The sequence below is a fragment of the Artemia franciscana genome, chromosome 5 (assembly GCF_032884065.1).
Source record: "Artemia franciscana chromosome 5, ASM3288406v1, whole genome shotgun sequence".
In the NCBI taxonomy this organism is placed as follows: domain Eukaryota; kingdom Metazoa; phylum Arthropoda; class Branchiopoda; order Anostraca; family Artemiidae; genus Artemia; species Artemia franciscana.
The window spans coordinates 24806766-24834017 of NC_088867.1; the positions used below are offsets into that span (position 1 = coordinate 24806766).

Genomic DNA, 27252 nt, shown 5'->3' on the forward strand with positions numbered 1-27252 from the left:
AGCTAATTAACAAGTGTTTTTTGTTTATTCTACCTCCTCCCCTTTACAAATGTTGACCCAGAATAAATTCCTTTGCAAATGGCTGACACGAGTATCAGTTAAAACAAGTGTTTAATAGCAGGAGTATTCTCAAAACATGATCAGTAAGATATCGGTAAGCTATAGACACAATCTTGGAAGTCGAAAAGACCTGAATTTGGTTGAAGCTTGAAACTCCAGATGTGAAATGTAAAAGACTTATAGAATTGAATTTTCACGTTTTTATGTTGTTGTTTTTTTGTATGCCTAATTTACTTTGGATAGTTGTTTCAATTTATTCATCTGAGGATACTGTCTATCGAAGATCACCAGTTTATCCAGGTTTGGAATATTTAGCTTTTGTATTTGACTAGAAAAAGGGGGAAACATACGATCCAATTTCGTGCGGTCCATGATTTGAGACTAGAGGGGCTCGAAGTTATATTATTTTTTGTATTCATAAATACTCCCCCTTTTTTTGAAAAGGAAGATTATGCATTAATCAATTATTGCCCTCCCTTGAAATCTTGTGGATCATTTATTGTATTTTGTATTTATTTTCTACATAATTCACGTAGACGTTAATTTGGATTGCCCTCCCCCCTAAAAAATGTATTTGAGTGAAGTTAATTGGTTTGCAATTTGGCAAATTGATGCTTTATTTTTGAAGTTCTTTTATTTATTTATTTATTTTATTTTTCACCCACACGATACATAAAGTAAATATGGTGGAGTAAGAATATAATATAAAAAATACAAAGAGAAAAACAAATACACACACAAAATCAACGAAAGAAACGGATAAGACGGTAGTGAGGGGATAGGTGCTTATAAGCTGTACTAGAGAGTCTTCTGTGTAGAATATCCAACTTTAAAGTTATATCAGGAACTGAAAATTTTCTCACCAGAATCCGGTTTTTTGTCCAAGGTGGAAGATACGGAAGAAATTAGTAAAATTTGGAATAATTTATTCATGGCCTAATGATTTCAAATTTAGCCTTCCGTGGGGGAGGATCAATTTCTATTGGGTGCTTTGACTTTCAACTTATTGCCGTGTTTCTTTGTAATTTCTTTTGATTGCAATTAACATGAGTTTATCCACTCTACTTCAAAATTTTTTATTTTTCACAAAGGTTTCGTAATTTCAGAAGCACTAGTTTTGCATAATCCTGCAAATATAAGGGGTCAGTCATTCAGCTTATTAGTCTTAGAAGCAATAATTCTAGTTTGTTTTAAGTTACAATATCCCTCTTCATCCTAAGTTTCAATTTATTCATCTGAGGATACTGTTTTTACAGCTAATTTTCGCTCGTTTTTTTCAGGTAATTTTGTGTAGTTACAAAACTTGACCAGAAAATCCATTGGAAAAGTCCAAGGTTGTTAGTAAGTATGTAAAACACCATTTCTATTTGTCTTAAAATTAATGTGAAAATTCGGTCACAGAACATCAAGAAGGTTTTAGATGAAATAGGCTTATTAATTTAAACACACGGGAACACAAAGGAACTGTTAGAAAAATGAATAAAGAAGAATTTGCGTTTGCTTGTTTTCTATGATACACAGGGAACGCCCATAGAAGTTTTCCAGAGTGAGGGGTGAACTGATAAATTTCATAAGGGCAGAAGTAAAGTTTGCTAGTTGGTGTTTTGTAACAAGAAAGGTACTAGCTAATTTTGAATTACCTGCCTACCCTAAGTCAAACGCCATACTTGTTTGACTTGATTAGGTCGTATTTTTGTGTACAGGTACTACTTATCCATAAAATCGACGATTGGTCCATTTTTATAAGACCTACAATTAATCTTTTAATTTTCTCAGGGATTTCTTTGTTTCTTAGACTTAAGTAACAGGTAAGTTATTAAAAGTATTGTCACTAGCTATCCGCGACTTTTGCCCATCTTTCTGGCAATTCTTTTTTTTAAGTCAGGTGTGTATCCACTTGATCAAGCGATCTGTATATTGATCCATATATTTTTGTTTAACTGACTTTGACAGCTGCTGAATAGAGCTGTTAAATGACATGACAACCATTTAACTTCGGAAACAAAAGCAGCAACTACATTAATCAAAGGTAACAAATATTCTAACATTAAAAATTATGCATTTTATAACTACGGCTTAAATAATTTACAATAATTGACAACTTGCATGTGTGCATATAGGCATAGAGGTTCACTTCGGATCCCCCCCCCCAACCAGCATCTAGAATCCCAAAACGAGCAGAAATCAAATAATTATTCATAGAAAACAAAGTTACACAAGGTAATAATACAAATGAATAAATAAATCCTAAAACTAGTAAACTTAAATTGAATATTGAAATCAATTTTAAAACAAACAAAATCACTGCAAACCAGAATTTGCTTACTGCCCCCTTCTCTAACTGTATAAGTCTAAAAACTACTGCGTCATCTGCATTTTGTTGAAAAATATATGTATCATGAAGAGTCCCTAGAAAGCAAAAGTTAAATAAGACTGTATATGTGATATATATTTATATTAATTACTGAAAGTTCAGAAATTCAAGGCTGTAATCCTTATTTCTATTTTCAATGTTGTAAGTACAAAAAGAACTATTTGCAATATAATTCCTTTTCAGTAAGGGCAAGCGCAAAGAAGCGAGGGGGGGTTCCTTCTGATAGCTCTTCAACATCCTCCTATACATCCCCTAAAAATTTCAAATTAACACCCTCAACCGTTCCTTAGATATTGATGATACGTCCTTTTGGCAACCCACACTTTTTGAAGATTTGTGTTTCAAAATTTGGTCAAATATTTAAGGAGGGAAGGGAAACCAAGAAGGCTATGGTAGGGGGTTGGAAGCCCTCAAACCACTTTTGATGTCCCCCCTCAAGCATACCTCAAACATCCAATCCCCCTCAACATTTCTTTAAAGTTTCACCTTAATAACTTTAGCTTTTCTGGAGACACAGGATCGAACACACTCTCTCTACAATAAAAATTATCATAGAACTATGTTAATAATGGGCAACTTGCATAAAGGGATATAAACCCCTTTGCCCAGAGGCTGGGGAGTGTCAAATTTTGAGGCATAGTTATTTGATTTTTGATGTGTCTTGAACAAAATAGCTATCACAAAATTTTGATCTTATGCATTTGGGGGAAACAGCGTGGGGGGGCACGCAGCCTTGAGATCCTTTTTGGATCTTAAAAAGGGCAATAAAACTTTCGATTTCCAATCAAATGAGCCTCTTCCAGTCCTTAGACGTCCTCTCCCTTTCAAAACAAGAGCTAAAAGCTCATATGGCACTTGTGACGAGGTAAGAAGAGCCAAGAGCCAAGAGCTCATATGGTATGAGCTCTAACAAAATTCTAAGAATCAATAGATTGATTTAAAAGGAAAATCAGAGGCTTAATGCCAGTCAAGATTTAAAATATGAGCTTTGAGTCACGATGTCCTTCTAAATATCAAAATTCATTAAGATCCGATTGCCCACTCGTAAGTTATAAATACCAAATTTTTTCTAATTTTTCCTCTCCCTTTAGCCCCCAAGATGGTTGAATCTGGAAAAACGACTTTATCAAATCAATTTGTGCAGCTCCCTGACACGCCTACCAATTTTAATCGTCCTAGCATGTCTAGAAGCACCAAACTCGTCAAATCAATGAACCCCTCCCCCCAACTCCCCCAAAAAGAGCGAATCCAGTACGGTTACGTCAATCACGTATCAGGGACATTTGCTTATTCTACCCACCAAGCTTCATCCCGATTCCTCCACTCCAAGTGTTTTCCAAGATTTCCTCCCCCAACTCCCCCCAATGTCAAAAGATCTGGTCGGGATTTGAAATAAGAGTTCTGAGACACGAATTCCTTCTAAATATCAAATTTCATTAAGATCCGATCGCCTATCCGTAAGATAAAAATACCCCAATTTTCACGTTTTCCAAGAATTCCGGTTTCCCCTTCAAACTCCCCCCAATGTTACAGGATCTGGTCGGAATTTAAAATTAGAGCTTTAAAGCAGAATATCCTTCTAAAGATCAAATTGTATTAAGATCTGGTCACCCTTTCGTAAGTTACAAATACCTCAATTTTCAAAATCCCCCCCCCCCAACTCCACCAAAGAGAGCAGATCCGGTCCGGTTATGTCAGTCACGTATCTTAGACAGGTTTTTATTCTTCCCATCCAGTTTCATCCTGATCGCTCCGCTTTAAGTATTTTCTAAGATTTCTGGTCCCCCCCCAACTGTCCCCCCAATGACGTTGAATCCGGTTAAGATTTAAAATAAGAGATCTGAGTTCCGAGGTCCTTGTAAATATGAAGTTTCATGAAGATCCAATCACTCCTTCGTAAGTCAAAAATGCGTCATTTTTTCTAATTTTTTAGAATTACCCCCCCCCCCCCAATAGAGGGGTTCCGCTCCAATTATTTCAATCACGTATCTAAGACTTCTGCTTATTCTTCCCACCAAGTTTCATATCGATCCCTCCAATCTAAGCGTTTTCCGTGATTTTAGGTTTCCCCACGCCAAACTCCCCCCAACGTCACCAGATTCGGTAGGGATTTAAAATAAAAGCTTTGAGACACGATATCCTTCTAAATATCAAATTTCATTGACATTCGATCACCTGTTCGTAAGTTAAAAATACCTCATTTTTTCTAATTTTTCAGAATTAGCCCCCCCCCCCCCAACTACCCCAAAGAGAGTGGATTCGTTCCAGTTATGTCAATCATGTATCTAGGACTTGTGCTTATTTTTCCCACCAAGTTTCATCCCGATCCCTCCACTCTAAGTGTTTTTCAAGACTTTAGGTTTCCTCCTCCCAACTCCCCCCAAATGTCACCAGATCCGGTGGTTTTGTAAAGTAAGAGCTCTGAGACACGATATCCTTCTAAATATCAAATTTCATTGAGATCCGATCACCCGTTCATAAGTTATATATACCTCATTTTTTCCAATTTTTCAGAATTACAACCTCCCCCCAACTACCCCAAAGAGAGCGAATCCGTTCCGGTTATGTCAATCATGTATCTAGGACTTGTGCTTATTTTTCCCACCAAGTTTCATCCCGATCCCTCCACTCTAAGTGTTTCCAAGATTTTAGGTTTTCGCCTCCCAACTCCCCCCCAGTGTCACCAGATCCGGTCAGGATTTAAAATAACAGCTCTGAGACACGATATCCTTCCAAACATCAAATTTAATTAAGATCTGATCAACCGTTCGTAAGTTAAAAATACTTCAATTTTTCCATTATTTCCGAATTAACGGGGCCCCCACTCCGCCCCCCTCAGATGGTCTAATCGGGAAAACGACTATTTCAAATTTAATCTGGTCCGGTCCCTGATACGCCTGCCAAATTTCATCGTCCTAGCTTACCTGGAAGTGCCTAAAGTAGCAAAACCGGGACCGACAGACAGACCGACAGACCGACAGAATTTGCGATTGCTATATGTCACTTGGTTAATACTAAATGCCATAAAAATCTTATATGTGAACAATAAGCAACTTGCATAATTTACAGCCTTTGCCCGGGGAGCTGGGAGGGGGGTTCAACCCCGAAAGCTTAGTTATTTGGCATCGGACTATTTTGAGCAAAATGGCTATCTAAAAATTTTGATTGGATATATTTGGGGAAAAATGGCAGGGGAGGGGCTGGTTACCCTCTGATTACTTTGGACTCTTAAAAAGGAAATTATAACTTTCAAGTTCCGCTCAAATTAGCCTCCTTCAAAGTTTATACGTACCCCCTTCCGCAAAAATATTACATGTTAACGGTGAACAACCTGCATAACTTCCAGCCTTGCCCCAGGAGCTTTTGGAGCTTTGTCAACCCTGGGGGCATAGGCATTTTTCCTTTGGACTATTTTGAACAAAATGTCTATATGAAAATTTTATTGGACGTATTTGGTCAACAAAGCATGGCGAGGGGGAGTTTGGTTGCCCTCTGATCCCATTTGACTCATAAAAAGGGTACTAGAACTCCTGATTTACGTTAGAATGAGCCCCCTCCAAAGTCTATACGACTATCCCTTCCATAAAAGCTTTATATGTTATCAGTGAGCAACTTGAATAGTTTAAAGCCTTCGTTCGGGGGATGGGGTGTTGTCGAACTCGGAAACATATTTATTTGAACTTCAGAATATTTCTTAGCAAAATAGCTATCTCAAAATTTTGGTTGGAAGCATTTGGGGAAAAAGGGCGTAGGGTGGGGGCTGTTTTCCCTCCAATCACTTTTAATCTTAAAAATTAACTAGAAATTTCGGTTTTAAATTGAATGAACCTCCTCCGAAGCTAATGCAACCAGTCTTTCCACAAGAACCTTGTATGCTAACAATGGGTAATTTCTACAACATACAGTTCCTGTCCCAGGGGCTATGGGGGCTTTTTTCAACCTTGAAGGCATTATTGTTTGGCTTTTGGACTATTTTCAACAACTTGATATCTCAAAATTTCGATCGGATGTATTTGGGAAAAAAGGCATAGGGTGGGATGGCTGCCCTCCAATCACGCTTGACTCTTAAAAAGGGCAACGTCCAATTTCCAATTGAATGAACCCCTCCTACTTTTTTACGACCACTCCTTCCATATGAAATACCTCTGGGATCCCGCTCTTTACGCTAAAGTTTGACTCTTTCTCTTAACTCTACTTTTTAAAACAGTAAAAAAAACTTTAGCGTAAAGAGCGGGGCGTTGATGAGGAAGCAGCCCCTTTCGTATACGAAGTAATTTCTGTTCGTTTTAAGTTTTAATCTCGCTCCTTACTTTCCGTTAAAAAAACTTGCTTTTTTTAATTTAATTTCTGAACGTTTTTGAATCAAAGCATGCTTTGATTTTGGCTCTCCGCAGATGAATAATTAAACGAAATTTGCATATTTATATTTTTTGGCTAAATGTCTTTCTCATAATTTTCATCAAATAATTTTGAGAAAAAAGGAGCGGGGGAGGAGGCCTAGTTGCCCTCTGATTTTTTGGTAAATTAAAAAGGCAACTAGAACTTTAAATTTTTTACGATTGTTTTTATTATTAAAAGATATACGTAACTTACAAATTAGCTTACGTAACGAAATTCTGTATTCTCATGTTTTTATTACGTATATGAAGGGGTCCCCCCCCCGTCAGTATCTCGCTCTTTACACTAAAGCTTAAACTTTGTCCCAATTTCTTAAGAATGACCCCTGAATCACAAAAGCCGTAGAATAAATAGTTGAAATTACTAAAAATACTTTAGCGTAAAGTGCAAGGTATTAGAAGGAGGTGAGCCTATCATATGCTTAATAATTTCTGTTCGTTTTAAGTTTTAATGCTGCTCCTTACTTCCAGTTGAAAAAACTTTTTCATGTTTATTTTTTCATTGTTTTTTTTTAAATAAACTAGAAAATCCTGCGCTCCCTTCATGGAAATTTTCTTCCCCCATGAAAAATTCCTCTAAGGATAGTTCCCCCAACATATCCCCCTCTTATCAACCCCCCCCCCCCCCCCATAACCTAAAAATCCCCGTGAAAACGTCTGTACACTTCCAAATAACCATTACAACATGTAAGCACTGGTCTAAGTTTGTAACTTGTGGCCCCTCCCACGGGGACTGTGGGGGAGTAAGTCGTCTCCAAAGACATAGTTATAAGGTTTTTTGACTACGCTGAATAAAATGGCTATCTCAGAATTTTGATCCGGTAACTTTGGGAAAATAATTAGCGTGGGAGGGGGCCTAGGTGCCCTCCAATTTTTTGGTCACTTAAAAAGGGCACAAGAACTTTTCATTTCCTTTAGAATGAGCCCTCCCGAAAGATTCTAGGGCCACTGGTTCGATACGATCACATCTGGAAAAAAAAACAACAAACAAACAAACAAATAAACACGCATCCGTGATCTGCCTTCTGGCAAAAAATAAAAAATTCCATATTTTTGTAGATAGGAGCTTGAAACTTCTACAATAGGGTTCTCTGATACGCTGAATCTGATGGCGTGATTTTCGTTAAGATTCTATAACTTTCAGTGGTTGTTTCCCCCTATTTTCTAAAATAAGGCAAATTTTGTCCGGCTCGTAACTTTTGATGGGTAAGACTAAACATGATGAAACTTATATATTTAAGATCAGCATTAAAATGCGATTCTTTTGATGTAGCTATTGATTTCAAAATTCCATTTTTTAGAGTTTTGGTTACTATTGAGCCGGGTCACTCCTTACTACAGTTCGTTACCACGAACTGTTTGATTTGCCCGTTGTTTACATGTGGTATTTGTTATTAGGAAATATGCATACATTTTACGGGTGGGAATGGGAATTTTCTACTGGGGGGATTTTTCCATGGGGAGATTTTCCATTGGGAGGGAAGCTTCTGTGGGTGAACAATTCAGGGGAAATTTTGTGCTGGGGGAATTTGCCGAAATTTCTACACGAAATTCTTTTTATTTGTCTTATTTTTTCCTTGTTGGCTCAATTATAAGCACGTAAATGTTAAGGGTAACTGTTTAGGTTATATTTTCACAGGAATTAAATTGTCCAGAAGATATTTCCAGGGGGGATTTCCTCGTGGAGGTGGAGCTGGATTTTCCGGCACTATTTAAACAAAAGTCCATCAGCAATGAAATAAAAAACAAGCTTTTCCAACTGAAAGTAAGGAGCAACATTAAAACCTAAAACGAAAAGAAATTATTAAATGCATGAGGGGTTTTATGCCCTACTCAATACCTTTTTCATTATAGCAACATTTGAATTTTGTCCCTATTCCTATAAACAACTACTGAAACACAAGGGTTCCTTTCATAAGAACAATAAGAAGCTTTTTTTTAAAGTACTAAAAAACTTCAGCGTCAAAAGTGAGGTATTGGGGAGGGAAAAACCTCCTCATAACAATTTCTGTTCCTTTAAGTTTTAATTTTGCTCCTTACTTTCGTTGAAAAGTTTCTTTTTGTTCAATTTCTGAAAGAGGGTATATTTGATTCTTGGTCTCCGAAAAGGCTTCGGGAATTAACCCTTAAGTAACCCTCCTCAACATACCTTGAAAGTTTGTATGCCATTTTATTTCGTTTCTATTTGTCATCCATTTTGCAAAGGCATAACATTGACAAGCTTGGGTGCTAGATTTTTCATTTAAAATTATATAATCCATGCCTCTGCTGTTATAATGTGTACCCATTTGATCAAAACTTGGATAGTAAAATTTACTGTCCTAGTTTTGATAAAATAGGTACTGAGAAATTTTACTGAGTATAAATTATAACTTAGTATAATTTACGGAGTAAATACGAATGAACTTCTTTTTATATCAGATTTGTTTTCTCATCTTTATGATTCTATAGAAACCTCCACTCTTGAGCATAGTCAACGTAAGAGGGAGGAGCACATGATATAGACCGCCCATATCTAATTTCGACTATTTGTCTAGACATAGAGGAGAGAAATCGCTTCATTTTGATTCTGGAACTTACCTTCCTCAACCTACGACCTCTACTTTTCTGATTGAAGGTTTTGAGATATAATTAAACAAAAAAAACAAGTTTTTTCAACCGAAAGTAAGGAGTGACACTAAAACTTAAAATGAACAGAAATTATTCCGTATATGAAAGGAACTGTTCCCTCCTCAGCGCCCCGCTCCCTACTCTAAAGTTTAACTCTTTCCCACAACTCTTCTTTTTAAAGCAATAAAACACTTCAGCATAAGGAGCGCGGCGTTGAAGAGGGGACAACCCCTTTCATATACGGAATAATTTCTATGTGTTTTAAGTTTTAATGTCGTTCCTTACTTTCGGTGGAAAGAACGGTCAATGTTGGTTACCGGAAATTTTTTTTGGGTCATGCAACTATTAATAATAGATGCATTTTGACTTTTTGAACTTTTTTCTCTCTTGCAAAATTACCGCAAACTCACCGTTATGGAGTTATTCCGGCCCAAATATTCTTGTATTTATAGAATTGCAATCATTTCCGCTTTCGTTGATCAAAAATTTGAAATCGCTAACGTTTTAAGACCGAAAATTGCTCTGTGACTTTTAGAGACAATTTTTTGTTAGGTCAGGTTAGGTTTGCGGTAGTTTTGCAAGAGAGAAAAGACGTTCAAAAAGTCAAAATGCATCTATTAAAAATAGTTTCATAACCCAAAAAATTGTTCCGGTAATACCAACATTGACCGAAAAAACTTGTTTTTTTTTATTTCTGAACGTTTTTGAATTAATGCATATTTTGATTTTGGCTCACCGTATATGAATAATTAAAACAAAATTTGAATATTATTTTTTTTAGGGCTAAATGGCTTTATCATAGTTTTGATCGGACCATTTCACCCCCTCGTCAATACGTCGCTCAGGCATGTAGCTTTTGATGGGTAAGACCAAACTTGATGAAACTTAGATATTTAAAATCAGCATAAAAATACAATTCTTTTGATGTAACTATTGGTATCAAAATTCCGTTTTTTTTTTTAGAATTCCGGTTTTGATTTTGGCTTACCGCACATGAATAATCAAAACGAAATTCGCATATTTTTTCTTTTTTGCTAAATGGCTTACTCATAGTTTTGATCGGCCAATTTTGATAAAAAAAAGGGTCGGAGAGGAGGCCTAGTTGCCTTCCAATTTTTTGCTACTTAAAAAGGCAACTAGAAATTTTTTTACGAACGTTTTTATTTGTAATAAATATACGTAACTTTGGAATTAACTCATGTAACGAACTTCTATATTTGCACATTTTATTACGTATATGAGGGGGTTCGCCCCCTTGTCAGTCCCTTGTTTTTTACACTAACGCTTGAATTTTGTCCCAATTGTTTAAGAATGAACCCTGAATCAAAAAGTCATAATATAAATAGTTGAAATTGCTAAAAAATACTACAGCGTCAAGAGCGAGGTATTGTGGAGGAGACGAATCCTCTTATATACGTAATAATTTCTGTCCGTTTTAGGTTTTAATGGTGTTCCTTACTTCCAGCTGGAAAAACTTTTTTTTATTTATTTTGTCATTGTTTTTTTTTTAATAATGCAGGAAAATTCTGCGGCCTCTCCATGGAAATTTTCTTCCCTCGTGATACATTCCTCCAGGGAAAGATCCTTCAACGTAACCCCTCCCCCAATCCCACACCTCAATACGAAAAACTCCTCCTGAAAATGTCTTTACACTTCCCGATAACCATAACTATATGTAAACAATGGTCAAAGTTTGTAACTTACAGCCCCTCTCCCGGGGACTGTAGGGGATTGAGTCTTTTCGAAAGATTATTAAGTTTTTCGACTATGTTGAACAAAATCGCTATCTCAAAATTTTGATCCGGTGACTTTGGGAAAAAATGAGCGTGGGAGGGGGCCAAGATACCTTCCAATTCCTTAAGATTCCTTAAAGATTCCTTAAAAAAAGCACTAGAAACTTTGATTTCAGTTAGAATGAGCCATCTCACTACATTCTAGGACCACTGAGTCGATACGATAACCGCTGGAAAAAAAACAACAAACAAAAACACATCCGTGATCTGTCTTCTGGCAAAAAATACAAGATTTCACATTTTTTTAAATAGGAGCTTGAAACTTCTACTGTAGAGTTTTCTGATACGTTGAATCTGATGGTATGATTTTCGTTAAGATTCTATGACTTTTAGGGGGGTTTCCCCAAATTTCTAAAATAAGGCAAATTTTCTCAGACTCGTAGCTTTTGATGGGTAAGACTAAACTTGATTAAGCTTATATATTTAAAATCAACATAAAAATGCAATTCTTTTTATGTAACGATTGGTATCGAAATTCCATTTTTTAGAGTTTCAGTTACTATTGAGATGGGTCGCTCCTTACTACAGTTCATTACCACGAACTGTTTGATGAACAGTGAATACTAATATCTACCAATAATATATATATATATATATATATATATATATATATATATATATATATATATATATATATATATATATATATATATATATATATATATATATATATATATATATATATATATATATATATATATATATATATGTATATTGATTGTTATGGTAGCGATGGGTCGGTAGTAAATAATAGTGAATGGGAGATTTCTGACTGCAATAGTAGTGATTATATATTTGGAAGCAGCAACAAACAAGCATTAAATTTTAAATGTGAACAACGTTCTCCTGTCAGGGTCCCTTTAAGGGCTCAAGATGAAATTCCAACGGTAAAGGCTAGCATTTTTAGAAACAGCGTTAAAAGGCGCATCATCTTCTAACTCGACAATTGCGCCCAAAATTAGAGAATTTACAGATGAAATTTCATATCAATTATATATATATATATATATATATTCATTTATTTATTTATAGGCACTTGTTAATAAAACGGAACACACCCAAGAAGTGAAGTTAGGTACTCTTGAAATATAACCTTCATATAGCCTTTAGTTTATATAACAATATGATTTGGGCTATATATTTGCACATTAGGGGGTGGAGGTAAATCAAACTAATCCAACCTGACCTAGCCTATTCCCTACCCACTCTTAGTGCGCAAATATATAGCCCAGATTATACAAGTCTAATGCAATTCATCATCCGTGACTTGTTATGATAGCTATGAAACCGGTTTTCTGATAATATATATATATATATATATATATATATATATATATATATATATATATATATAGCCACTATAAAATGGTGGAAAATTTTAACAAATTCGTGCTGAAGGTCTTTCGTATAAAATGGGAGAAATTACTTTTTTTTACTCTTTTTAATAGAACTAAAGTAATCACTTGAATACGCCACTAGATATGCTTCCCAATCAGGGATGTATAATAGGTATCCAAGCAACAGGTCTCCCATTCGGTAATGGAAATCTCTAGCAAAAGAAAACCCAAAAAGCCTCTTAGTTAGGGATCTATTCAAGTAATGTGGTATTTTGTCATGAATGAATAAGCCTAATAATGTAGGTTGCTGAAACTTTCTTTGTGTGGTATTTTTTAAATAAAAGCAATGAACGACATTAGAACTTAAAATGAACAGAAATTATTACGTATATGAGGTAGCTACCCCTTCTCAACTCCTGGCTCCTTAAGGATTTATGAGTGCATTTTTGTTACAGCTGTCCTTCCCAAAGTGCTGGGGGATAAAAGATCAAACTTTTGCATAAAGAGTGGGGGGCTGAGGAAAGGCGGACCCCATATATAATGAATAAATTCTGTTCGTTTTAATTGTAAATATTATTCCTTTGTCTGACATGCTTAAAAATACCATAAAAAGCCATTCGTTCAAAGCACATGCGAGTAAGACCACTCCACTTTCTGGTATTCAATAAAAATAAACCATATATTACTTTGTTTTTGTTTAGAGACATTTGTCGTCAAGACACAGAGGGGAAAATCTAAACCTTAGCATAGAGAGTAGGTGACTGAGGGATGGAAGATCCCTTCATATATAAGATAATTTCTATTCTGTCAAAGTTTTAATATTGCTCGTTATTTTCATCTGATCTTTTTATGGCACTTGGTATTTACCAAGTGACATATAGCAGTCGCAATTTCTGTCACTCTGTCTGTCTGTTGGTCCCGCTTTTGCTAGTTTGGGCACTTCCAGATAAGCTAGGACGATGAAAGTTGGCAGGCGTATCAGGGACCAGACGAGACTAAATTGGAATAATCTCTTCCCCGATTCGACCTTTTTTTATTGGGAGGGGGGGCGAGCGAACAAAATAGTTGAGAAGAATTTTATTTGACGATAACAGAAATGATTGTTCATTTTAAGTATGGCTTGTGGTCAAAGGGTATGATTCTCTCTTCGGGTGCAAGAAGTCTCAGGTTCGAATCCCGCACCAATTTTTACATGAAGAAGATCCGAAACTAGATACGTTATCAATATAGCGATCGCTGAAAGTTGGCAGGCGTATCAGGGACCCGACCATATTAAGTTAGAAAACGTAACTTCCCCGATTTGACCATCTGGGGGGAGTGGAAGGACGGTTAATTCGGAAAAATTAGAAGAAATGAGATATTTTTAACTTACGAACGGGCTATCAGATCTTAATGAAATATGATATATAGATGGACCTCGTGTCTAAGAGCCCCTATTTTAAATCTCGACCGGATCCGGTGAAGTTGGGGGGAGTTGAAAGGGGAAACCAAAAATCTTGGAAAATGCTTAGAGTGGAGAGATTGTAATGAAACTTATTGGGAAGAAGCTCTTGGCTCTTCTGACCTCGTCACAAGTGCCATATGAGCTCTTGACTCTTGTTTCCTTTAGTATCTCTCCGTTTAATACCATTTCCAGGTTTATTCTAAATACGAGCGGTCTATTATAGCTGTTTATTATAAAATTTAATATATAATTTTGTAAAATAGTAACTTTTTCATTCATGGAATCGGAGAAATAGATATAGAATATTGAATATTATATTGAATTTATAGATATAGAATATGAATAGATATATAGAATATTGTCAACTCTCTTTTTATTGGTTATGAAAAAAAAAAAACGCTGACATTAGTCTTTACCCCTGTAGATACTAGGTCCTATATAAGATACTATAGACGGTGGAAAATTTCTGAAAGCACCGTTGGACACGCCATGTCGAGGTTACTGTTTTTAAATCTTTAGCTAAAAACAACATTGTGTATAGAGCTAGGCTTTGGCAAAAGGCAGCTGAAATAAAAGGCCGCCTGTATCCACTACCCTAAAATGTATCTGTTAATTTTATCCTAGTAGCTGGTGTAACCATTAGTTTTAGTGGATAAGACGTCTTTAATAATAGTTGTTTGATAACCATTTGACCTCTGAAGCTGGAAAACTGTTTAAATAGTACAGAGATCGTTACTTTTCCGTTGTATTGTATTTTCTGTTACTTAAAAAAAGCACATTAAGAAATCTGTTGGAATGAGCCCTCCTCCAATGATCTCAGCCTATTGGGTCGATATATTTCCTCTGGGTAAAAACAAACTGAAAAACAACTGAAATAGAGAGGAGGGATCCTATCCTCTTCTGTCCAATGTTTATGTTTGAGTCTAGTATTTTTAGAATAGCACTTCAAAAATGATGATTGACCCTAAATAAGAACACGCCTCAAAGGATTCATCATGGGACAAGATCAAAATTTCAAAGTAAATTTTACGCTCGTAATCTTCACGTTTTTCAATGGGAGCTTATCGGTTAAATATTGTTTTTAGAAGAATTTCCCCGCCCCTTCTTTTAAACATATAGCAAATAACTTAATGCTATGCTTAAATGTATCCACATTAACAAGAAGCTGGTAGCTCGAATCACCTATATTTCAAGCTTAGTCTAAATACATTCCTTAGAAGGAGGGTCGATTTGGGAATATATTATATCCCCCTCCCTATGCTTACTTGAAGGGTGCTGCAATGAAAACAAGAAAACATCAATGAAATTGATTTTTGAGCTCCCCCACACACCTAAAAAGATCCACTAACCCTTAATCCTCCTACAAAGTATTACTACGTTATATAAACGAACAAAAAGTTAAACGAATCAAGTCAAATGAAGCTTGAAAACTAGTATCCATAATAGGGACAATACTCCTTTGGTGTATATATGCACGTTACTATGTATTGGGTGCCTGATAGTTATTACATACCCTATTCCCCTTACCTTTGAAGACTGTTTTTAGAATACATCAGCTCGTAGTATTGGGATGTCTCCCTGATTGCTATTCCGTAATAATGATACCTGGATTGGCCTCTCGTCCCAAGCCGACGAGTAGTTAATTGCGGAAACTGCTGGCGTATAATCTGTGAAAGAGAAAGAAGTGAATCTGAGATAAAAATTTACATTTTCCTATGTATAGGATAATATCACCATCCCGTATTTAAAAACGGTTGAGGTGGCTAGGCCATGTTCTGTGGATAAAGGATGACAGATAGCCGAAGATTGTCCTTTTCGGTCAACCTTCTAAGGCTAAACAGAAAGCAGGTCGTCCTCGTCAGGGGCGGGAGGGCGTCATAAATAAAGATTTAAAGGAAATGGGAACTTTCTTGTAGGGTGTAAAGAGGGAGGCTTTGAACAGATCGGGTTGGAGAAGGAGCGTGCGTAGCTGTGTTGGCCTCAGGCGGCTTGGTGCTGTGGTGAGCTATTATTAGTAGTAGTAGTATTTAAAAACAGTAGCCCCAATCCTCCTCCCTCGTCTTAAGATATCTAACAATATCCATTTTCTTTCATTAATTAAAAGCAGTTATTGAAAAAAAAAGAAAACGTTTGATAACATGTAGATAGAGTATTAGGCATATAGAGCAAGGATACTCATTATATTAAATTTACTAAGAAAACAGTTTATGGTAACAAACTGTGAGTAAAGAGCGACCAGGACAAATAGTAGCAGAAGATGGAAAAAAGGATTTTTGATAACAATGCATGCAAAAAAATGGCTTTCTATGATGATTCAACAAATTTAAAACTCATAAAGATTAAAGTTACGCATCAAAAGCTACGAGGCTTGTAATATTTGCCTGATTTTTAAAAGAAGGGAAAATACACCTAAAGGGGAAAGTGATCTCAATGAAGATTACACCGTCGAATTCTGCATATCAGAGAATCTTAATTTAGAGGTTTCAAGCTCTCATCTACAAATTTTGAATTTTCCATGTTTTTTTTTCGAGAAGGAAGATCGCATACACGTGATTATTTGTTTGATTTTTTTATGGGTCATCATATCAAACCAGTAGTCCAAGAAAAATGGGAAACAGCTCATTTGAACGAAAATTAGAAGTGTTTGTACCCTTTTTAAGAAGGCAAAAAGACGCTGCCATTCGAATTTGTAAGTACTGATCTATACAATTTAATAGTAAGCAGTAGGGGTTTTTGGGGGCGATACAGCCCATAATATCTTCATAGGTCTATGCATAATTTGAAAAACGATCAAAAATTAAATTAAAAACATTTTTTTTTCATATGTAAGCAAAAAATAACATTAAAAGTCAAAGGAACAGTAATTATTCTGCATATGAGGGGGCTGCACTGTCCTCTACCCTCCACTCTTTACAGTAATCTTTAGTGACCAAAGCTTAATTATATTTCAAAAGAGTTTAAATGTTGGTAATTGTTAATAATTGCATTTACCCGGTATGGATGTATTTAGGATTTTGATTCGAAAAGGGAAGAGAGTAACGTTAACGTTTGAAAATATCATTTTAGGATTTTATCCCCCCCCCTCCTTAGGTATGGACTTGATACTCAGAAAAGAGCTTTAATAAGGGACACACACGCGCATGGAATTAATTAAAGGAGGAAGAGTTTAATTTTCAGGGAATCGTTAGAAAAGGGCTGAGAAATTTGGAAATAGAACTAACTAGCTGTGAGAGAAACATTGAAAAATCACTCAAAGTTTGCATTTCAGGGGATGGGCACAGACCTAAAGCCTTGACCCCCCCCGAAATAAAGCTTGTCTGTGTGGGCTCCATCCTCATTGGCCTTCCTATGCAGAGACTAGGCATTATCGATCTAAAATGGCATACAATTGTAAAAGCCAAAAGCGAAAATGGAAAACAAAATGTGCAGCAAGAAGAGGTGTCCCTTACCTTACCAAAGCTTGCTGCGTTTACAGGTTGCATACCATGCTTACTGCAGAAGTCAACATAATGTAAATACAACGTGTTTCTAGGTACGCAAACACCTTCGGCTATCTCGTAATTTTCTTCTAGCCATAAAAGCGTAGCAGGTGTTGAATGCGGTCGTAGTGTTACCTTTGAGCCTCCACTTAAGTTTAAAGCTTCTTTGCGACCTAGAATAAAAATTAGGCAAGAAACGATTAAAAAAACATATAATTTATTGACTTCGACCAGTGAAATAATGATTGCGCAGCAAAAGTAAACAAATAACTTATTGTTTTGAAAATAGACTCCAAAATTTTGGGATTTTTCTTATTTTATGTTGAAGTAGCTAGAAAGTGATATCAAGTTCAGACGTATAGGATTTAGGTAAAATCCTTAAGGATTTGTCACAATCTTGACAAGAAACCCTTCAAAAACCTCTTTAAAATTTCGTTTTAAAGCGCCATATTCATAAAACATTAAAATTTTCTTAACGTCCTAATAAGAAATAGGCCTATTGAAAAATTTTAAGATAAAACTAGGGACAAAATCCTTAAAAGATTTTTTCGAAGTTTATTGTGTCTGAATATCGTAGTAATAAGTAGCTGGTAATAAGTAGCTGGTTTTGACGACTGAGCGAGAACACTCACACACTCAATGTAGCATTGTCTTCACAGGGAAGGTGTTCTCGGATCTGTTGATTTAAAAAACAGTGTTAAAAAAAAAACAGGAGAAACTGAGTTTTTCTTTTGAAAAGTTTGTGTAATATATTTTTGAACAACTGTTTCAAATATACTGGATCGTGATTTTTACCTACATCTGTATGATTCTGAAAAACTAGCATTTTATTGAAAACTCATACCCGACGCAACAAAACAAGATTAGGTGCATAAGAACCTTAAGTAGCCCGCAGGAACAAGATACTATTTTATAGAGGTATTTAGTCTTTTTATCGGCAATTTTTATTATCTAGCAATTTATTCTCAAGCTATCTGAGAGTTTTAAGTAAAACACTAGTTTTTTTCATAATTCTACAAATGTGAGAATCCAGTTTATTTAAAAAAAAATTCAAAAATTGGTTTGTATAAACTGCCAAACAGTAATTTTTATTCATTTCAAGTTGCAACTTCGGTCTTGACTTTCATCAGAAAAACTATGTTTAAAAAAGAGTAATTTCTGTTATTTTTTAGGTTTTGAAAATACGCACGACAAACCTTATAAACACATTTTTGTCCAACTTAGACGAAAAAACTATAGAAGTCAATGTGAGTTTCGGCTAAAATAGGGCATTAAATATAGGTTCTTCTTCCTATCTCTCTTAAACTTTCCCTTAAAAAAACTCTTAATTTTGTCACATAAAAAGTTCATGGGGCGCATTACCATTGGCGTTTTTGAAAAATTCAATTACCTATGACATATTGTACTATATGAAATATATAAAGATTTTAAAAACCTTAAATGCATAAAAAGATTTGAAATTATATGTTTACTATTATTTATGGAAATTCGCGTCATTATCACCGCATTTTTCCTACCGCAATGCTGCAAAGATTTCAATTTTTTATAAGAAAGTATGCTTTCATTATTTATGCTTCTTGGATTTTAACCTTTAGGATGATATACTACCCTTTTTAAAGTTACATAAAAATTGCACCATTGGAACTATCGTGTTCGAAAACCCATACAAGACAATTACAGTGCCACTACCTTGAACCACAAGGAACATCTCATTTTTGCATGGGAGCATGAAGTTTCTCCTTTTTCCTTTGTTATTCTTGTTTTTTTTTTTTCACCACTAGTTGGGTGCTAGAAACTGAATACCTATTTAAAAAAAGTTTGTCGATCATTTCTACGATGTTATGTATGCCTTCTAGTTCCAGTGGTGTCAACTGAAGGGGGTAAATGGCCTTTGTCCCCCAAGATTTTGAAAATATCATTTTCTGGAGTGCGTTCATTAGAATGCATTTTTTTGTATTTTCATTAAAAAACGAAATAGAACAATAAATTTGCACCCACACTTAATTTTCAGAAATACAATTGCGCTTCCCTAATTTTCTTCAATTGACACCACTAGCCTAGCCTAGAAATAGCCTAGCTACTAGAAATACCCTAGTTCTATTAGCCAGTAGAAGATTTGCCAAACTTGTTAAGAGAGCTGGGAGGGAGAGTAAATAAGCTGGCAGATTTTAAACCTCAATTTTGGGGTTTTCTGACCATAAAGATTATGATGGTAGTGTTTTATGTTTTCTAGCCTTTCAACCCAGAAATCTCCCACAAACTTGAATTTTTGGATGCCATTTTGTACTTTATGATGATGCTATCAAGCCAAATTTACAAAAAGGACGTAGGTTCAAAAATTAACATTCAAATGAAAAGCTTCCTATGATATTACAGTGCCCCAATAGTTGTGGGGAAACAAAGAAGGAAAGAAAAAAGCAGACAAATTAGTGCTTTCCCTGTAAAAAAAATTGATTTTCCTTGTTGTTCAAGGTGGGCCTTGTAAGTCTTCTGAATAGGGTTTCCGACCATATTGATTCCAATAATGCACTTTTCTTTTTGACCTAACACTATTTTCGAGGCATTTCAGGCTCTTTTTTGGAATTCTTACAGATTCGTTTCCGTAATACAACAAAAATTAACGAAATAATAGTTACCGTTCCTGAATGAAGATTAAATAAAAAAAAAAGTCTTTTTAACTGCAAGTAAGAGGCGACATTAAAACTTAAAACGAACAGAAATTATTCCGTTTATGAAAGGGGTTTCCCCTCCTCAACGCCTGGCTCTTTACGCTAAAGTTTGACTCTTTCTCGCAACTCTTCTTTTAAACTATAAAAAACTTTAGCGTAAAGAGCGAGGCGTTGAGGAGGGGACAACCCCTTTCATCTGTTCATCTGTCATCTGGAATAATCTCTGTTCGTTTTAAGTTTTAATGTCGCTCCTTACTTGCAGTTAAAAAAAAACTTGTTTTTTTTATATCTAATTTCTGAGAGCTTTTAAATTAAGTATGTTTTGATTTTGGCTCACCGCACGTGAATAATTAAAACAAAATTGGTATATTATTTTTTTTACTAAATGGCTTTCTCATAGTTTTGATTAGATGATTTTGATAAAAATGGAGTGGGAGAGGAGGCCTAGTTGCCCTCCAATTTTTAGTTACTTCAAAGTGCAACTAGATTTTTTTACGAACGTTTTTATTAATAATAAACATGCGTACCTTACGAATTAGCTTACGTAGCGAACTTCTATATTTGTGTATTTTTATTACGTATATGAGGGGTTTCGCCCCCTCGTCAATGCCTCGCACTTTAAACAAAAGCTTGAATTTTGTCCCAAATCCTTAAGAATCACCCTGAATCACAAAGGCCGTAGAATAAATAGTTAAAATTACTGAAAATGCTTTAGCCTAAAGAGCAAGATATTTTGGAGGAGACGAGCCCCCTTATATACGTCATATTTTATGTTTGTTTTAAGTTTTAATGCTGCTCATTACTTCCAATTTAGAAAAAATTATTTATTTTCTCATTGTTTTTTTTTTTAATAATGCTAGGAAATCCTGCGCCCCCTTCATGGAAATTATCTTCCCACACTATAAATTCCTCCAAGGAAAGATCCTCCCACGTAAATCCCTCCCACTGACCCGCCCCCACCCCAACATGAAAAAGTCCCCCTGAAAACGTCTGTACACTTCATAATAACCATTACTATATGTAAAAAATGGTTAAAGTTTGTAACTTGAAGCCCCTCCCCCGGGAACTGTGGGGGATTTAAGTCGTCTCCAAAGAAATAGTCATGAAGTTTTCGACTACGCTGAACAGAATGGCTATATCAAAATTTTGACCCGGTGACTTTGGGAAAAAATGAGCGTGGGAGGGGCCAAGGTGCCCTCCGATTTTTTTGGTCACTTAAAAAAGGCACTAGAACTTTAAATTTTCGTTAGAATGAGCCCTCTCACGACATTCTAGGGCCACTTGGTCGATAAAATCACCCTTGGGAAAAAAACAAACAAACAAACAAATAAATACGCATCCGTGATCTGTCTTTTGGCAAAAAATACAAAATTCCACATTTTCGTAGATAGGAGCTTGAAACGTTTATAGTAGGGTTCTCTGATACGCTAAATCTGATGGCATGATTTTCGTTAAGATTCTGTGACTTTTAAAGGGTATTTCCCCTTGTTTTCTAAAATAATGCAAATTTTCTCAGGCTCGTAACTTTTGATGGGTAAGACTAAACTTGATGAAATTTATATATTTGAAATCAGCATTAAAATACAATTCTTTGGGTGTAACTTTTGGTATTAAAATTCCGTTTTTTAGAGTTTCGGTTACTATTGAGCCGGGTCGCTCCTTACTACAGTTCGTTACCACGAATTGTTTGAACAAATGATCATTCTTTCACTAGACGATTTTCATCAAAATGCATTTTTGAGATTACTACGGACCGTCGACCGCTTTTGTTTGATTGCAGCTACCGGTGCAACACGATGTTCCGATAGCTTGATGATTGAGAAGAATAAGAAAACCTCAATAATTTTTTTCCTTATCATATAGTTGAAACTTCGCGAATGAATCATGTCTATATAATAACGATGATGTATTCATCCAAGATCTGAGCTTTTCTCTTTTTCATTTACAACATTGACATAGGAGATTGAAAATTATTTCTTAAGGGGCCTCCAAAAGTCATACTGTTGAGTCATACGAGTCATATGATGGTTATATCATTCATGAGCTGAATTAGGGTATTACAACAGGTCGGTAGCAGAGTTCTCCTGTGGTACGGTACAACAGATTTTCTAATGCAGTACAGTAGGAGAAACGGTAGTTTTAACGAGGATTTCTTATCTGGGCAAAGATAATGCTAAAGGGATGTCAAGCCAACAATTTTCCCAAAAATATAAAACGGTGCAAGATTTAAAATATTTGGAAATAATATTTTAGGTGCTTATCGGTTATATAATAAACACTCGGGAAGTGAAATTCTATTAATGCTAATGAAATCAAACAAAACAAGATGAAAATGTAATAGTTTAGAAACAAATTTGGGCTATATATTTGAAAAATAGGGAGGGGGTAAAGCATAGCATATATTATACTAACCTAACCAAACCAAAATACCAACTAAATACTTAAATAAGATATAGCAACAATTTATTTTCCAACCAAGTCATAGTTAATTGTGTGGTATAAAGAAGTTGCTTGACCGGTTTCTTGTGTCATGTTCGCATCATCCGCGATCGAAATGCTATAGTGTTTATTATATAACCGGTAAGTACAATATTTTCTTCCAGAAAACTTTTCCGAGTCTTTACCCCTCCTCCACATTAAAAAAACAGGAGCTTTCCTCCCCTGCCTACATAAACTACGACTTAGATGAAATGGCAGTAGCATAGCCTGGAAGAATTCGTGGTTAAGATCTTCCAAAAAAGTGAAACACTATTAGGATGTAGGCTACTGTACATACGAACTATAAAATTTTTGTTGATAGTTTAGCCTTTCTTTGAAATAAATTGAATGCATCCTGTCTATGCTACTGACAGATGGTAAAAACAGTTTGTTAACTGTTCTTAAATTTAACTGTTCTATTGTGTTGCTTCATTTCTAACTGAAGTATGCATCCCCTCATTATTTTAGTAGTCTGTTTACATCCAACTTCACGCCTGGATTAGTCTTTTTAACTCACTTGAAAAGCACTTGAAAGCCACGCGTATCAATCTTACCCCAATTACTCCCTTCAATCCACCCGACATCCCATGGGGGAAAACTGAACTTTCCCTTTTCATTTCAGAGTATAATAGTCAATTAGTTTCTCGTCAGCGATCCTTGTGAGAATACCTTGTCTGACGACATGCTTATTATTGCTGGGCAACTATCAATCGCTTACATCGTGTCTCTCTTATATTTTCTATTTAATAAGTTCATATTGACTTCGAAATAAGTAGAAAAACATGTAATACGAGAGAGAAGTAGGAATAAAAATACGTTGCTACGATACAGAGTCGAAATGAAACTTCCATTTAGATAGAAAAATGTGCCAAATCTCTAAGAAAATATCTTTCAAAGAGTTTTTGTAATGTCTCAATAATCTCTTGTAGATTGAGACGGTCTGGGTTGTGTAATTAAACGATCCGTTTAATTGAAATATTAACTTTTAAAGCAAAATCATGTTTCTGTGTGATCTAATTAGATCAAAATGGTTTTAAAACTTTTAACATTGAAAATTTAAAAGTTTTAAGAACGGGTTTGATTTTAAAAATAGTCCTTTCAGAATAAAACACAAAATTTTATTGTTGATTATTTCTTACATAATGGTGTAGACTATTTATTTAACCTTTTTCAACGCTATACTTCTTTTTTCAGAAACCATAGCAATTGGCACCCAATAGTAAAATATGTCCAACCAATGGACACTTTGAAAAAGTAAAAATGGTGTACAGTCAGGTCCGGGGCTTCCACTTTTAGGGAGATTACCCTATTTTAGGGAGATACCACTTCTTTTAGGATATTTATTTTGAATATAGGGACAAAGGGAAATCTGGGGTAAAGTAAGGATTTTCAGGGTAATCTGGGGTAAAGTAAGGATTTTCAGTGGAAATCTGATTTTTTCAGACAAAAGGCTGAAAAATTAATCATTGTAATATTTTTAGTAAGAAAGATCTAAAATTTCATGTTGAAGTATTGGACATGGTTAAGTGTAGTGATGGATCAGCTGAGGGTCTGACTAACTGCATCAAATAAGTCATTGAAAAAAGCTCGGTTCCGTGGCAAAATATTGTTGGATTTTGTGCAGATACTACTAACGTCTTGTTCGGAGCCAATAAATCTGCTTCAGCGCTAATGAAAGCCATGGTGCCTCATATCTTGAATGTGAAATGCTTGTGCCATCTTATTCACTTATCCATGCTTGTCGCTTCTCAAGACACTAGAAGACTTGACACGAAAATTTATGCCCACTTTTCCTGGAGTGCTTCCAGGCGAGATAAGTATGCCGAATCAGAAGTTCTTTGGATGCAAAGCACTCCCAATTCTTCCACCAGGACAGATCCGTCGGTTGTCCCTTCAGGCCTCCATAAAAAGGTTTATTGAGAACCGGGTTGCTCCTACTCATTATTTCATAGAAACCACGTTTGACAACCCAACTATAACCAATGACCTTATCTTGTCAACGTTACAAAGCAAGTTGACAAAACCATACCTTGAATTTATGGACTACTCTCTTGGCCTCTCTAATGAATTTAATGCAGTTTTTCAATCTGAGCTTCCCCTTCCTCATTCCCTAAAAGCAAGTGTCAGCAAACTTGTGAATGATGTTGCGTCTAATTTAATGGAACTAGATTATATTTGCAGTGTCGGTTTTTTTTTTACCGAATGAATCTTTACCTTTCAAGTGAGTACCTGCCTTTAAACCAGACATGTGCGGGAATAGCTGCAACTTATTCAATGCAACAACTCGTAGATACTCAAGAACCAAGTGATAATATTGATCTCTTTTACCAGTCTTGTCGAAACTTTTATATAGTCCTAATCAAGCAGATCCAAGACCGTTTCAAGTTTGGAGACGAAATTTATGACATTTTGGCATTAGTTGAACCAAGGAATGTAAGAAATTTGAAGCCAAAATCTCTAAAGCCACTATTCGCGAGATTTCCTGTTCTAACAGAAAAGTGTTGCGTCCAAAAAACTGACGTAGAATGGAGATCTCAGGCAATGACCGATGTCACTGAGCTTCATTTGGAAGATACTCAAGTTGAAGACCTGTCAGTTGAGCAGTACTGGATGAAGATACTTTGTCTGAAAACTCGCAGTGGTGAAATCAAGTACCCAGAATTGCAGAAGTGCATATCACTGATCTTTTCGTTACCCTTTAGTACTGTACCAGCTGAGCGTTTGTTCAGTCTCCTGAAATTAATCAAAACAGACATTCAAAATAGTTACGAGAACGTAACACTAGTCTCACTTATTCGAGTCAGTTACTGTTTGAAAAACGAAGATAAAACTTCATCAATTGTCAGCATAAGGAAAGCTGTTGCTGACTTCAAGACGAAAGCAAACGCTACGTGCGATGAAGTGCTGGAGATGACACTTACTTTAACTTTTTTATGTGTTGTCGATAGTGTAAAACATTTTATGTATATCATTACCTGAAGTAAGAAATACCATTTTGATTCTACGTTACGTTTTCGTATAGATCACATGAAAATCTAAGGCAAAATATCTCTTTTTTCTAGGGAGAAATCAGATCTAAAGACAAGGAATTTTAGGGAAAATTGATAAAAAAAAAGGGGGAAATTGAAACCGAAAAGTAGAAGCCCTGGTAAGGTCCTTACACTGGGGCGAGGCCCTTGGGTCCGAACTCTCCTAAAATCCTAAGATTTTTACGATTTATTTCCTATTTCCCTTTATGTTCCGTGTAATTGACCTACTTTGTGAATTTATATATAATTATATTTATTCGGAGGACATTGGGGTTACTTATGTAAATTGGTAGATCTGAATTTACCAACAGTAAGTAGCCTATACAAATTTTTCTAAGGGGCCCTCTTAAGCTTCAAGAATGAAAAACCAGAAAAATGACTCACCACTAGTACCAGCACCTGAATTTGTGGCCATTGAATGTTTCATGGTTGAAGGTCCAGGACGAGAGGTACACGAAGAGTGCTGAATTGCTCGAGAGTCCATCCTTCTGAACTTGCAAGTTTAACAAAAAAAAAAGAGACTGAGGTAAGAACAGATCATTGTCAAAGCTTCAAAAACGTTCAACTGGGATTAATAGCTGTTTGAAAAAATTTATAGTAGGACCGCATTTGTATTTAAAACCTAAATTTAAGGACTAATAGCATCAGAAATCTAAATTTCTAACCCCTCTGAATGTCTGTAATTACATCTGGTCTACGCCTTTATTTTGAAAGTAAAAACAACACTAAACCCCAAAAAGAGAAGAAATGTATCCCGTTTCAGAGTGCTAACTCCCTCACTTTGCCCCTTCGTGGTCGCAGAATCTTTGTAATTCGATTGGAATCGAGAGTTCTAGTGCTTTTTTTAAAATTCAAATGTGATTGGAGAGCATCCAGCCCACATTCTAGAATCCTTTTTGATATTTGGTTCTTTTGCGACACCTTAGGACATTAAGAATAGATGAAAATATCAATAAATTTGCATTAAAGGATGTCATAATCCCCAGAGCCCCTGGGATAAGGGCCGTAAATAGGCTCACTGTTAATTCTTCACAAATATATTTTAAAGTGGAAAAAAGATGGGCATATTTGACCTTAGGAGTCCAGTGGCGTGAAACTTTAAAGGATTACTTTCTTGGTCAAACAGATCATCTAAATTTTGCCTTGGAATGAGGGAGGGATTAAGTGTCCAGAAATAAGCCACAAAAACTTCTTTCCTGATACAATTTGAAAATAAGAGCCATAAGTCCTTGGGCCAAGGGAGCTAATGTACAAAAAATTTTCCAAAGCATTGGTTCCTTTGAAATTTGTCTCTTCTCTAACAAAGGAGCCGGAAAAAAGAGCCAAAAGGTGTCAAAATTTGTCCGATTAGCCTGAAACTTCGATGAAATTTTGGGCAAAAGGAACAGCAATGCAGTAGGAAAATAATTACAAAATAAATATTGCTTCTCCACGAATTCCAGCCCAAAGAAAGACCAGAAAAGTGCTAAGAACTTTTTCTTATCCGCTTCAAATTGAAAGAGCTATTTTGAAAGTTGAAAGTTCTACTATCTTTTCTAAAGGCCAAAGTTACTGGTGGACAATAGGTCTCCCTTTCAGAGGA

The 27252-nt window shown here is 35.6% G+C and overlaps 1 protein-coding gene across 3 annotated transcripts in view; it reads right to left on the bottom strand.

Annotated features, from left to right (window-relative positions):
• LOC136027148 (transcription factor RFX4-like) overlaps positions 1 to 27252 on the bottom strand; it is a 96194-nt gene that overhangs the window by 20436 nt on the left and 48506 nt on the right. For 2 of the 3 annotated variants that reach the window (XM_065704128.1, XM_065704130.1), the window contains 3 exons: positions 26055 to 26158; positions 17465 to 17667; positions 15543 to 15682 (listed from right to left, as the gene is read on the bottom strand). In XM_065704128.1, the coding sequence (XP_065560200.1) occupies positions 15543 to 15682; positions 17465 to 17667; positions 26055 to 26158 (447 nt within the window). Of the gene's footprint in view, positions 1 to 15542; positions 15683 to 17464; positions 17668 to 26054; positions 26164 to 27252 lie in introns of all 3 variants that reach the window. The other variant, XM_065704129.1, reaches the window with a different exon arrangement.